The sequence below is a fragment of the Chrysochloris asiatica genome, unplaced genomic scaffold (genome assembly GCF_000296735.1).
Source record: "Chrysochloris asiatica unplaced genomic scaffold, ChrAsi1.0 scaffold00128, whole genome shotgun sequence".
NCBI lineage: Eukaryota > Metazoa > Chordata > Mammalia > Afrosoricida > Chrysochloridae > Chrysochloris > Chrysochloris asiatica.
Window position 1 is genome coordinate 6036878 of NW_006408646.1, and position 12855 is coordinate 6049732.

Below are 12855 nucleotides of genomic sequence, written 5' to 3' on the forward strand. Positions count from 1 at the left end.
TATCCTTCTCCAGCGACTGTTCCCTCCTGACAATATGTCCAAAGTATGAGAGACGAAGTTTGGCCATCTTGGCCTCTAAGGAGCACTCTGCACTTCTTCCAAAATGAATCTATTGGTTCTTTTGGTAGCTCCTGGCACTTTTCATATTCTCCTCTAACACCATAATTCAAAAGCATCAATTCTTCTATAGTCTTCCTTATTCACTGTCCAGCTAAATATTCGGAAGTAATTTGTCACTCCTTCCTAGTCTGTCTTCATCTGGATTGGAGGAAGACTCATTAATACCTGCAATATGCAGATGATACAACCTTGCTTACTGAAAGTGAAGAGGACTTAAAATATTTACTGATGAAGATCAAAGAGCACAGCCTTCCGTATGGATTACGTCTCAATGTCAAGAAAACAAAAATCCCAACCACTGGACCAATAAACAACATTCTTATCAATGGAGAAAAGATTGAAGCTGTCAAGGACTGCATTCTTCTTGGATCAACTATCAACACTCATGGAAGCAGCAGTCAAGAAATCAAAGGATGTATTGCATTAGGCAAATCTGTTGCACAAGACCTTTTTAAAGTGTTGAAGTGCAAAGATGTCAGCTTGCGGACTAAGGTGCACCTGACTGAAGCTATGGTATTTTTAATAACCTCATATGCAGGCGAAAGCTGGACAGTGAATAAGGAAGACCGTAGAAGAATTGATGCTTTTGAGTTATGGTGCTGGAGGAAAATATTGAAAGTGCCAAGGGCTGTTTATAGAACCAACAAATCTGTGTTGGAAGAAGTGCAGCCAGAGTGCTCCTTGGAGGCCAGGATGGCCAAACTTCGTCTGTCATACTTTCATACTCTCCTGACATACTGTCAGGAGGGACCAGTGGCTGGAGAATGATATGTTTGGTAAGGTAGAGGGATCAGAGAAACAGAGGAAGACCCTCAGTGAGATGGATTGGCAAAGTTGCAGTATCAGTGGGCTTGTGCATGGCAACAATAGTGAGGTTGGCCCAGGATTGGGCAGTGTTTTGTTCTGCTGTGCATAAGGTCGCTATGAGTCAGTACCAACTCAATGGCACCTAACAATAACAAAGAGAACTTAAAATAGTTACTTCCGAAGATCAAAGACCACAGCTATCAGTAAAGATTGCACCTCAATGTAAAGAAGACAAAAATACTCACCACTGGACTAATAACATCACAATAAATGGAGAAAAGAATGAAGTTGTCAAAGACATCATTTTGCTTAGATCAACAATCAACTCTCATGAAAGCAGCAATCAAGACATCAAGTGATGTATTGCATTAGGAAAATCTGCTGCACAAGACCTGCTCAAGAGCAAAGATGTCAGTTTGAGGACTAAGGTGTGCCTGACTCAAGCCATTGTATTTTCATTCACCTCATATACATGTGAAAGTTGTACAATGAGAAAGATCTTAGAAGAATTGATGCATTTGAGTTATGGGGTTGAAAAATAATATTAAAAGCATCATGGACTGCCAGAAGAACAAACATTTCTGTGTTGGAATAAGCAGACACAGAATGCTCCTTAAAAGCTAGGATGGTGGGACTTGATCTCTAATACTTTGTACATTATTAGGCGAGAACAGTCCCTGGGGAAGGACATCAGGCTTGGTAAAATGCAGAGTCGAGAGAAAAAGAGGAATATCTCCAACGAGATGGATTGGCACAGTGGCAGCAGCAATGGGCTCAAATGTAACAACTATAAGGATGACATAGGACCGGGTTGTGTTTCATACAGTTGTGCATAAGGTTGCTATGAGTTAGAACTGACTCGATGGCACCTAACAACAACCTTTCCCTGAAGAATTCTGTACCCTTCAATTTAGACCATATAAAAACAGCAGTTTTGGCATCCTTGAGGAACTCAAATGATCTTCCTTTTATGTTCTTTTGAGTTTTGTGGACAAAAAAAAGTTTGAAAGGACAAGATTAAAGCTGAAGAATATATTTCCCAATTGAATTCTCATAGGACAGCCCTTGCATTGTCATTATGGGAAAAAATTCCTTGGTATAACTTTCCTGGAGTCCTGGTGTGGTGCTGTTGGTTAATGAGCTTGAATGCAAAGTCCTCTTTGAACTGGGAGGCCTGTAATTCAAGTTCACCAGCTGCTCCTTGGAAACCCTATACAATGCCACTGTGGGTTGGAACCCAACTCAACGGCACTTAACAACAACATAACTTTCCTGGCCTTTTTCTCACCAATACAGTTTTCAATTTTTCTTTCAAACTTGTGCCCTTCAAGTGAATCTATTAAAATTATCCTGTTATTAGTGCCATAGTGGTTACGAGTCAGGCTGTTAACCTTAAGGTCAGCAGTTCGAAACTACCAGCCATTACGCAGGAGAACAATGAGGCTTTCTGCTCCCATAAAGATTTACAACCTCGGAAACCCTATGCAGGGTCCCTATGAGTTAGAACCGACTCCATGGCACACTATCACCATTACATTTAAACTAGAACCCTAGTAGCAATACTTTTCAACTTACTCTCATATTTTCTCAAAATGAACAAGAAATAGAGTAAGGACAGAGTTGAACTTTTCTAACAAAACTGCCCATGACCACTCTATCCAGGATCTCAAACAAGGTCACCCTTCATCTTGTTCGAATTTTGCATGAGGATCACCAAGGAGGTGACTGTGTCAACATGGCAAAATGTGTCACTTATTTTCTCTAATGTTTAAGCAACTGAGATGAGGAGGGAAAGGTGACAAGGATTAACTGAATAAATGGTATTTTTGAGCAAGGCTGACTTGACTTTTCCTGAAACCTTGTAACAGCAGAGATGAATGTACTAAATACTCAAGTAATGATGTCCTCAGAGCAGAAACAAACACGGTGCGTGGACAAGAGGTCATTGCAGAGTCAGCGTCTCTGTGCACTCAGCCCTCCACAAATGCCCATTCAACATTGTGCCCTGGCTCCCACCTGTCCTCCCTTCAAGGAGAAGCCAGACAAAAGCCATTTGGTCAGGTGACACTTTAATAGGCTTTGGAGACTGTCAGGAGCTGAGTTGCCAGCATCAGGGTGAAGCCTTGAGGGAACCATGACCTATCAAGCAGCAGTCAGCGATGGCTGAAGAATCCTTGAGGATGGTTATATTTAAACGGCTTCACTCTACTGGGACCCCTAGAGAAACAAAAGAAAGGAAAGCAGTTAACAGCTAGCCCTCTTAGCTGATAAAACAACTCATGATTCATCCACCTGAGAGAATATTTTTAAGAGTTGTTAAAAAACAAAAAACTGATAGAGTTACATGATACAAAACATTGTTAAGAAAAGTTGGCTGCAGAACAGGTCAGATGTGATATCATTTTTGCAAAACTGTATTGCTATGCTTATAAATGCATTAACACACATTTGGAAGGGCCCTGTGGATAGTGGTCATTTCTGGAGATGACGGGTAGGGGATCCTCACTTTTTGTAATCCATTGTTATTTAAATGTTCAACAATAAGCATATTTTATTTTTTGTAATAAGAAAAGAAGACATTTTTGAAATCCTCCTGTGGAATATGATTCTCATGGAGGCAGAGTCTGGGAGTGAACAAATCTGCCATAAGTGTCTACCAGGAGCTGAGGGCTGGCTCCTTCCTACTTCCTAGAGGCTAGCTGTGCCAATTTACATATCCTTCATGTGAGCAAACAGGCTCAGGGAGGTACACTTGTCTGTCAAACATTATGCAGCTAGGAAGTGACAGAGCCAAAAATCCAAACCAGTTCTAATGCCAAAGCCTGTCAGCTACAGGCTGGTTAAGGGGGTAGGACATGACCTGTGTCCACAATCTCCCCATGGCAAAGATGAGCTGGTACTTCTGGGCCTAGAGCAGAACTCCACAAGTGCTCTCTTCTTACCACTCTACAATGAATCCGTGTCCAGTTACAAAGGATCCCTTCCCCTTGTTTTTGTCTGCTTGTGATGGTTGATAGTCCACAACAACCAGAGGTAACATCCTGGGTTCAAGTGAGTGTGTGTGTGTATGTATATAATGGTATGAATGTGTGTCTGTGTTTATGTATGTATATATGTTCCGGCTCATAGCGACCCTGTATAGGGTTTCCGAGGAGCAGCAGGTTGGTTTGAATTGCTGCCCTTGTGGTTTCCAGTCCAGTGCTGATTCTATATTTGTATATAGTGTATAGTGCAAGTGTGCATTTATGCATATGCATGTATGCATGCTATCTCATATAAGGTATGAATGTATGTGTGTGGTAGGAGTGTAAAAAGGGGAGAATGGAAGTTGTTACTCCAGCACCAGCAGTTAAGGACTTACTTCACACTAGCATTGTGCTTGGCATGTCACATGATCAGATGAAGAACCTGAACTCAGCTGCTCACAGCTGGAATCTGAACCCAGGTCTCTCTGGTCCCAAAGCCCTTTCTCACAACCAGGGTGTCATGCCTCCCAACACCAGAAAGGTGCAGAGCCATCTGGATAAGTTCAGGTGAACCCTGAGCCCAGCAGTGCCCAGGCCGGCTTTGCTGCACTCTCACTCCCAGCCTTATCCCAGGGGTCAGCTCGATTCCAGTCCTGAGTCTTATACCTTGCCAGCCATGGAGATACTGGGCAGAGCTGCCAAAGGCACACCTTCACTGGGCAACATACATAGCTCGTCCGGGAATGAGGCCTTTGGGAACTATTAGAGAACTGAGAACTCCCACCTGGAAACAGTTGCAGCGGCCAAGAGGGTGGGAGGAGCTGAAGTCTCACCCAGAGCCACTAGAGATAGTACTTGAAGAGAGCAGCAGCCAGCCACAGCTCCGCCTCCCAGATGCTTAGTATCTGCCAACCCTGAACTAGGACAGGTGGAGGTGCCAGACAGAGGTGAGAGAAGGCTAGGAGAAGGTAAGGCACCTTTGGATGGACAAGGGGGAAGGGGCTGCCCTGATTAGAGACAGATCAGAACCCTTCCCCTCCACAAACATTGTTCCTCTCTAACCCCATGCCCAGAATGGAGGGGAATCTGAGCAGTGGACTCCTAGGTTTTTGAAACACTCTTTAAGATCAAGACTATGAGTTAGGGGATAAAAGAGAAAGGAAGGACCCAACACCAAAAAGAAATGAAAACCTGCTAGAACGGCGTAATCCCTGACAGTCCACACACCAAACAGGACCTACTTGTATTTTCTGAGCACCTGCTTGATGCTAGGAACCACCCTAGAAGCTTCAGAAGAATTCTAATTCCTTATGAACTAGAAGGTATTACTTCCACTTCAGTTTGGAGAAAAAGGTAGAGCTGAGGTGAAATGGCTCTCTAAGGTCACATGGCTGGTAAGAAGCAAAGCAGGGATCTGCCATGTGTCTAGCTCCCTTCTGAGCTGATCCCTTCTATAACCCCCACCCTCCCCACCCCAATGCCTACACCTGCCATTCTCCCTAGGAGACCACACCCTGGGGAGTTTGTGGGGATGTACAGAATCTGAGAACACTTATTTGGATAATAAAGAGCAAACAAAACCCTAAGTGGGTTCCAAAGAAACTACAGAAAGTGAAGAGTGGCCACCTCTTCTTCGTTCGTCCAGCACTGCTCACTTGCAGGCCCCCACCTTCACGGGGTGGAGAGCAGACAGGCTGCCCTGCACCCAGCCCAGTGTGAGCAACAGCTGACTCAGGTGGGGAGGAAGTGGGCTGTGGGAGAAATTTCAGGAAGGAGGGAGCAAGCTCTTCTTAAGGAATCTGGCAGCAGGATTATGATTACTGTGAACAGACAAGAGTTCTGGGAATGTGAGTTGGTGGCTCACCTCTGAGAGAGTGCTTGCCCCCAAGTACCTGTGAGCAGCAGTCAGAGGCCATCAGAGCCTGCCTCCTCACCTGAAAAGCCGCAGACACATCTTCTCCTGGGGAAACTCCTTTGGTCCCTCAACACTGTCGTCATGGCTCTCAGTCTCCAGGTAGACGTCGAGCAGCACGCACAGGCGCTGCAGCTGGTTGGTCAAGAGCTGGTGGCCAGGCCGGGCACCACACAGCTCCTTGTAGCACACATTGACTTCACTCTCCATGGCCTGTGTGGGCGGAATAGCCAGCAACTCAGGACTGCCTGCCAGGGGCTGCTGATCACACTGGCTGGGCTTTGTCCACAGTTGGGCCTGAGATCTCCATTATAACACCTAAATCTGGTGTCCCTACAGAAGCCAGGCCACATCAGATGAAACCCAATAGGCCTGTCAAAACAGTAGGATTTATCCCGAGACTATGGCCCTTGGACACCCTTGAATTCAAGCCTGGAACTGAACCCACCCCCAGGGGATCAATTTTCAGGGAGGAACCAACTCCTCAGAACGATCAGTCATAAGAGATCAAAGGCACAGTTATTTGCTCAAAAACAAAGTTCAGAGGCAGGAAGGGCAGGAAAGGAGGGCAAATGGAAACTAAGCACCCAGGGAAGAAATGTTGCTACAGTGAGGGAACCGCAACAAAATGTATGTTAACAAATGGAAACGAATTTCTTCTATAAACGCTCACCCACATAATAAAAAGTAAAAAAAAAGACAACAGGGGTTTCCTGATCCTGGCCCCTTCCTTTAACTTTGTCTGTCTCTCACACCAAGATGGTGGTATAGACCAGGAATCTTAAGATAAGATCCAAGTTGGAAGATGCTGGGGTAAAAATGGGCTTCCTGGCCATTATTACCAAATCAAATCACCAAGTGTAATGATAGCAGCTGTGATGTCACCTCATGCTGGTGTTTCTGTAGCAATTCTGAGTTTAGTCATGTTTCCACAGAAGCTCAAGCCACTAATCTTTTATGCCGATTTTAGAAATAGGGAGACCTGTGGACCCCATGCTAGGTAAGTTCTTTCCATATGACACTGTATAGACTCCAGTGAACTAAGAATTCTATAGGAGCCTCTGTCCAGGGAACGAAACCAGTGCCCAAGCCCTGAGCAGCGGCAGGTTCTGCCCTGTTCCTGAAGACACCCCTCCTGCTCTTTCTGCCACTCCCAGCCGGGCCTTACACGAATGTTGTCATCGTTGTTGTTGGTCTTCTCCCCCTTCCAGTTCAGACAGAGCTGGAAAACCGGTGGGATGGAGGAGTAGCCAGGGTTCAGCACCACAGCAGCCTGGAGCTTGGCTGGGAAAGGAGGGAGTGGAGGAAAACTTAGTCAGACCCAGCTTGCTGGACGAGGCACCCTCCCTACTGAATGCTGAGGCTAGTTCAGATCGCCGCATAGTAACCAGAGTGCTGCTACAGAGCATATTCTGGTACTAATTACATTTAGTTTTGTTCCAGAATCTATGATGTAAAGTGCCAGGTGGCAGAATATGCGGTTCTACAACTCTGGTTCCCCCGCATGGATCTCGGTCTATTTACTGAACTGGCACTTGAGGGTCCTCGTCCACTACTGGCTCACCCAAGAATTCTATTTAGACTTTGACTGAAATTGGTTGTAAATGATATTTATTTGCTAGAAAGTGAAAGCTGTCTGGCTTCTTTTTTTCTCCAACCATGTTGAATATCAACTGTCACATCAGTTAAATACATTTGTGCTATCTTATTCCTATTTTTGATATTTTGTTATATAAAATGTTTTGTTTGTTTTTTCTTAAATGACAACATTTATTGAAAGGATTTACTGTGTTTTCAGCACTGGGCTGAGGCCTTCATTCCCATTTTACTTTACCTGACAATGAACCTGAGACGGGTCCCACTGTTATTAATCCAGTTAAAGAAATTGAGGCTCTGAAAGAAACTTCCCCCTCTGCAAAGCAACAGTGCTGAGTTCAACCAGGCCTGATGTCAGGGCCTGCGTTTGTAATCACAAAATTCAGTATTTATGTGTGTGTCCTGTTCTTTCGGTTGATAGCTTTAACCTTGGTCAAAAACAGCGTCACTCATCTCTTCTCCTCCAATGGGCCAAGCCTGCCATTCCTCTTTGGTTATTTATGAAGAACAAAAAGTGATCTCTATGACATCTCCCCTCTGTACCCCACTAGTGATTTAAAGAACACAGGAGAGAGCAGGCTGTGCTTACTCTTCCCTGAAGGACACATTTCCTGAAAAGGGATTTTTTTTCTCAAACCTCTTGGGTTGTTTCTGTTTTAACAGTCTGCAGGTATTTCTGGCTTGACCTCTCTTAATCATTTGTTTGTTTGTTTTTAATCTATCAGGTATCAGGTTTTCAAATTGACCCTCTGGAAAATGACTGAAGAACTATGTATATTTGGGATTGCTTATGTATTCAAATGAAGTTCATTCTTTGTGTTTCTAGACTTCCTCATGTGATCATGTAAAGAAATACTATCTTAGTTCTGTATATTCCTCTAGAATGCTGGTCATCTTTCCCAGCCCTAAACAACCCAACCAAGAAGCAGAAATGTTTGTTCCATGAGCTTCTGCCCTTGGGGATTGGACACTTCTTGGACTGGATACTTTGTGCCCTTTCCAAACAGTGATCTATGGTGTTAGTGTTCTCATAAGGGGAACTAGGGACTGAGAGCAAATGCACAAATGTCACATAGTGGTCACCTATCATGAAAGAGGGAGTGAAATGGATCAAAGGGCTTCAACTGTATCTGATATCTTCATTTCTTCAGAATGCTAACAAAAATAAAAGACACAAAGATGGGAAGGAAGTGGGCGAGAGAGAGGGGGGGCTCTAATATCACAGTCCAATTTAGTCTTCTTTCTTGCCATTCTAGCCCTACAAACAACCCTCTGGGCTCCGCCGCTCTGGCACCGAGCCTCAAGGTCAGAGCCATGGGCAGTGCCAGGCCTTGCTGAGGTTGTGGCAGCCCACAGGCATGACAACCCACTGCAGCAATCTGGAAGGCTCCAAGAATGCCTGGCAAAGGCCAGAGAGCTGTGAGGAATCAGAGTTTCTGGTACCACTCAGATACATGCTGAAACTGTGCAAGGAAGCAACCCCTGTAACCCTGCACCTTACAGGACGTCATTTCTGACCACTGAGAGTGATGAGGTGGGAGAACAGGATGTCTGATTCTAGACTGTGGGAAACTCGGAGGTCAAATCTAGGTTTGAACCCACCCCTGGCTGGATTTGTGGCTAAGCCTGCCATTTCCTCACCTGTAAAATGAGAATGATGTTGCCATTCATCAGATAAAGCCTGCATGTGCCTGTGTCAGAGAATGTGTTCCTGTTGAATCGCAGCTACCACAACCATTATTACTTATTAAGAGACCCCACAGGATTCCAGGATCTTTGGTAAGCTGGACAAGGCTCCAGCAATTGTTTTTGTCAGCTCCCCATGCCTAGGACCACCATGAGCAGCTGAGCAGTTACCTGTGCCCCTCTCAATGAGGGCCATGTAGTAGAGATTGGTGTCCTCAGCAAGGCCCGCCTCCACAATGTCTTTGGTGAAATGCAGTTCCTAGAAGAGTCACCAGGGAAGAGTGCATTGCTGGCTCAACTGGTCAAATGCTCTGCCCTTCAGGCAAAGGGGCCAGAGCTGAGAGGTGACAAGGGCTTAGAGTCCCCAGGACAGCAAGGCTGACTTGTCAGCCCTCCACCTACCATGTAATCTTCATGGGCCATTGTCACCCACTTGACCAGGCGAGAGACCACCTTTGCAGGGCAGAGGTATTGGCAATCACTGGTAACTGGCACAATGCCATGTTCTAGAAGAGAGTGAGACAGACACTGTCACAGATAGAAAGCAGATGCCACAACTGGGTACTTAGCATCCTCCTGGGAGCTATCCTACTACACCAGGCACACAGTAGGTTTACAGGTCAGCATGTGCTAGAAATGTAGGCATACTGAGCTGAATGCTGGTGTTAGGCCCAGGCACATGGCATTGGGCTTGTATGCTTATGTCTGGCTTCCCCTTCAAGCAAAGTTGGCCAGAGAGACACAAGCCTTGCAGCCAGAGCCAGTGATGGTGCCTCTGGAACAGTAACTGTTAATTAGGTAGGAGCCTGGAGGGCTATGCTTTCCCAGCTACCTTTGACAGAGAGAAGGACTAAAGTGCTCTCTGCCACGGGAGGGAAGTTGGGAAACTGCTGTCCAGGAAGACAACTACCCAAATGCAGGGGTAAAATAACCCAGCAACCATGGGGAGCAGGGACCAGCGGACAACCAATGCTGGCCTAAAATATTAGTGTCCATGTGGAGCACACTGAGAGCTAGCCCAGGATAGAGGTCTCCAGACCAGTCCTAGAAACACAATGCCTTTCCTAACAGGGACTCTCTTAGATCAAAGAGGTCCTAATTCCAAACATTCTGCAAGTACCAACCAGGCACCATCAAGTCAGTTCTGACTTAAAACAACTCCGTGTGCTACAGAGCAGAATGCTCCATAGGCGTTACAAGGCTGTGACCATTGGGAAGCAGTTCTGCAGGTTTGTCGTCCAAAGTGACTCTTGGTGGGTTAAACTTGGTTAATTATTGAAAGTTTAACCATTTGCACAACCCAGGGACTCCACTGTACATGGTAAAACCAAAAAACCCACTGCCATCAAGTCGATTCTGATTCATAGTGATCCTCTATAGTTTCTGAGAAAGCCTCATATCAAGGTGTGGCTGGTGGCTTTGAACCACAGACCTTGTGGTTAGCAGTCCAATGCCTAACTCACAGAGCCACCAGGGATCCTTTGAATACACAGTTGTTGCTGTTAAGTGCCATCGAATCAGTTTCAACTTACAGCTATCCTGTGTAGGGCTTCCAAGAAACGACTGGTGAGTTTGAACATCTGACCTTGCTATTAGCAGACCAGTGCTCATCCCAGTGCCACACCATGGTGGTAATTATGTGTCTAGGAGTTAGTTCTGAATCACAGCAGCCCTATAGGGTTTTCGAGGCTGCAAAAAAAAATTTTTTTTCTTTCATCTTAACATTACTTCCCCACTTTTGCCCATTCCAACCACGTCTCAATCTCTGTATCCCAGCGCCCTGTTGTTCCAAAGTTGCTCATGCATCATTATTTACTTCTGCACCACTTAGCCCATGCAAACCTAATTGTTTTCCCATCCACCTTGTTCTTCCATTCCCCTCCCTTCTTGTGTATTGTCCCCTCCCCAGCACCCAAACGATCCTGTGTCTATTCCCTATACTGTGCCCCACCTTCCCCTCTCTCACCTCCCCCAACCCTCACATCCCAGTAGCCAGCAAAGAATCCCCCCCTCTTTAGTATGGGTTCTATTTCTTAGACTTTTATGGTAGTGATCCTATGCAGTATTTCTCCTTTTGTGACTGACTAATTTCACTCAAGATAATGTCCTCAAGGTTCATCCATGCTATGATAGCTTACAGCTTCCTTGCTGTTCTTCAAGGTAAGATAATATTCCATTGTGTGTATGTACCACAGTTTATCCATTCTTGCGTTGATGGGCACTTACGGTGTCTCCATCTTTTTGCTATTGTAAATAGTGCTTCTGTGAACATTGGTGTGCATATATTGACTCGTATTATGGCTCATATTTCTTGTGGATAAATACCAAGTAGAGGAATTGCTGGATCATAAGGTATTTCTATTTCCAACCTTCTGAGGAAGCACCATATCCAGAGAGGTTGGACCATTTTGCAATCCCACCAGCAATGCAGAAGTATCCCAGTCTCTCCACATCCTCACCAGCATTTATTGTCCTCTACTTGTTTGATCTTTGCTATTATTGCTGGTGTGAAATTATATCTCATTGTTGTTTTGATTTGCATCTCTCTAATGGCTGCTCCTCGGAAACCCTATTTGTTGTTGTTAAGTGCCATGGAGTTGGTTCCGACTCATGGCGACACTGCACAGGGTGTACGAGGCTGTAAATCTTTACAAGAGCAGAAAGCCTCATCTTTCTCCCATGGAACTGCTGGTAGTTTCGAACTGCTGACCTTGCGGTTCACAGCCCAATTTGTAACCACTACGCTACCAGAGCTCCTTCGGAAACCCTATACAGGGTCGCTATGGGTTGGAACCAACTTGATGACACTTAACAACACTGGCTAGTGATTGCAAACATTTCTTCTTTTGTTAGCTGTCCAGATCTCGTCCTTGGTGAAGTGTTTGTTCATGTCCAGTGCCCATTTTTCAATTGAATTACTTGTTTTTTTCTTGTAGCAGTGTTGTAGCTTCCTATATATTTTAGAAATGAGTCCCTTGTCTGATGTGTTGTTGCAAAAGATTTTTTCACATTCTGTAGGTTCCCTTTTTACTCTTTTGGTGAAGTTTTTTGATGCACATAAGGTTTTATTTTTATTTTTAGTATGTCCCAATCATCTATTTTGTCTACTTTTGTTTGTGCAGTTTTCAAAATGTTTGGTAGTCTGTGTATTCCCTGAATTAAAGCCCTCACATTTGTCCCTATTTTTTCATTGATGGCCTTCATAATTTTGGGATTCACATTTAGGTCTTTAATCCATGCTGAGTTGGTTTTTGTATAAGGCATGAGGTAAAGGTCTTGTTTCAATCTTTGACCTATCGCTTTCCAGTTCCATCTGTTGAAAAGACTATCACCTCCCCATGCAATATATTTAGATACTTTGCACTGTAGATGTGTAATAAATTTTGAAGTCTGGGAGTGAGAGGTTTCCAACCTTATTCTTCTTTTTAAGCAGTGCTTTGCTCATCCTGGGTCTCTTTCTTTTCCATATAAAGTTTGTAATTGTTTTTTCCATCTCTTTGAAGAATGTCATTGGGATCTGGATTGAGATTGCATGATATGTGTAAATTGCTTTGGACAGTATTGACATTTTCACAATGTTAAGTTTTCCTATCCAGGAGCATGGTACATTCTTCCATTTTCATAGGTCTCTTTTGATTTTTTTGCATAGGTCCTTTGTTTCTCTGGTTACATTTATTCCTAGATACTTCTTCCTTTGGGCGGCTATTGTAAATGGTATTGCTTTCCTAATGTCCTTTTCAGTGCTGTTGTTTTTGGTATAGAGGAATC

General features: G+C 44.5%; 1 protein-coding gene across 1 annotated transcript in view; it reads right to left on the minus strand.

Annotated features, from left to right (window-relative positions):
* Positions 1-3037: 3037 nt before the first annotated feature.
* The window catches only part of THOC5 (THO complex 5), a 42315-nt gene continuing 32497 nt past the window's right edge, over positions 3038-12855 (minus strand). Inside the window, exons 15-19 of the mRNA XM_006869217.1 lie at positions 9490-9593; positions 9259-9346; positions 6974-7089; positions 5828-6018; positions 3038-3144 (exon numbers count right to left, since the gene is read on the minus strand). Coding sequence (XP_006869279.1) covers positions 3081-3144; positions 5828-6018; positions 6974-7089; positions 9259-9346; positions 9490-9593 — 563 coding nt within the window. The 3' untranslated portion in view covers positions 3038-3080. The remainder of the gene's footprint in view (positions 3145-5827; positions 6019-6973; positions 7090-9258; positions 9347-9489; positions 9594-12855) is intronic.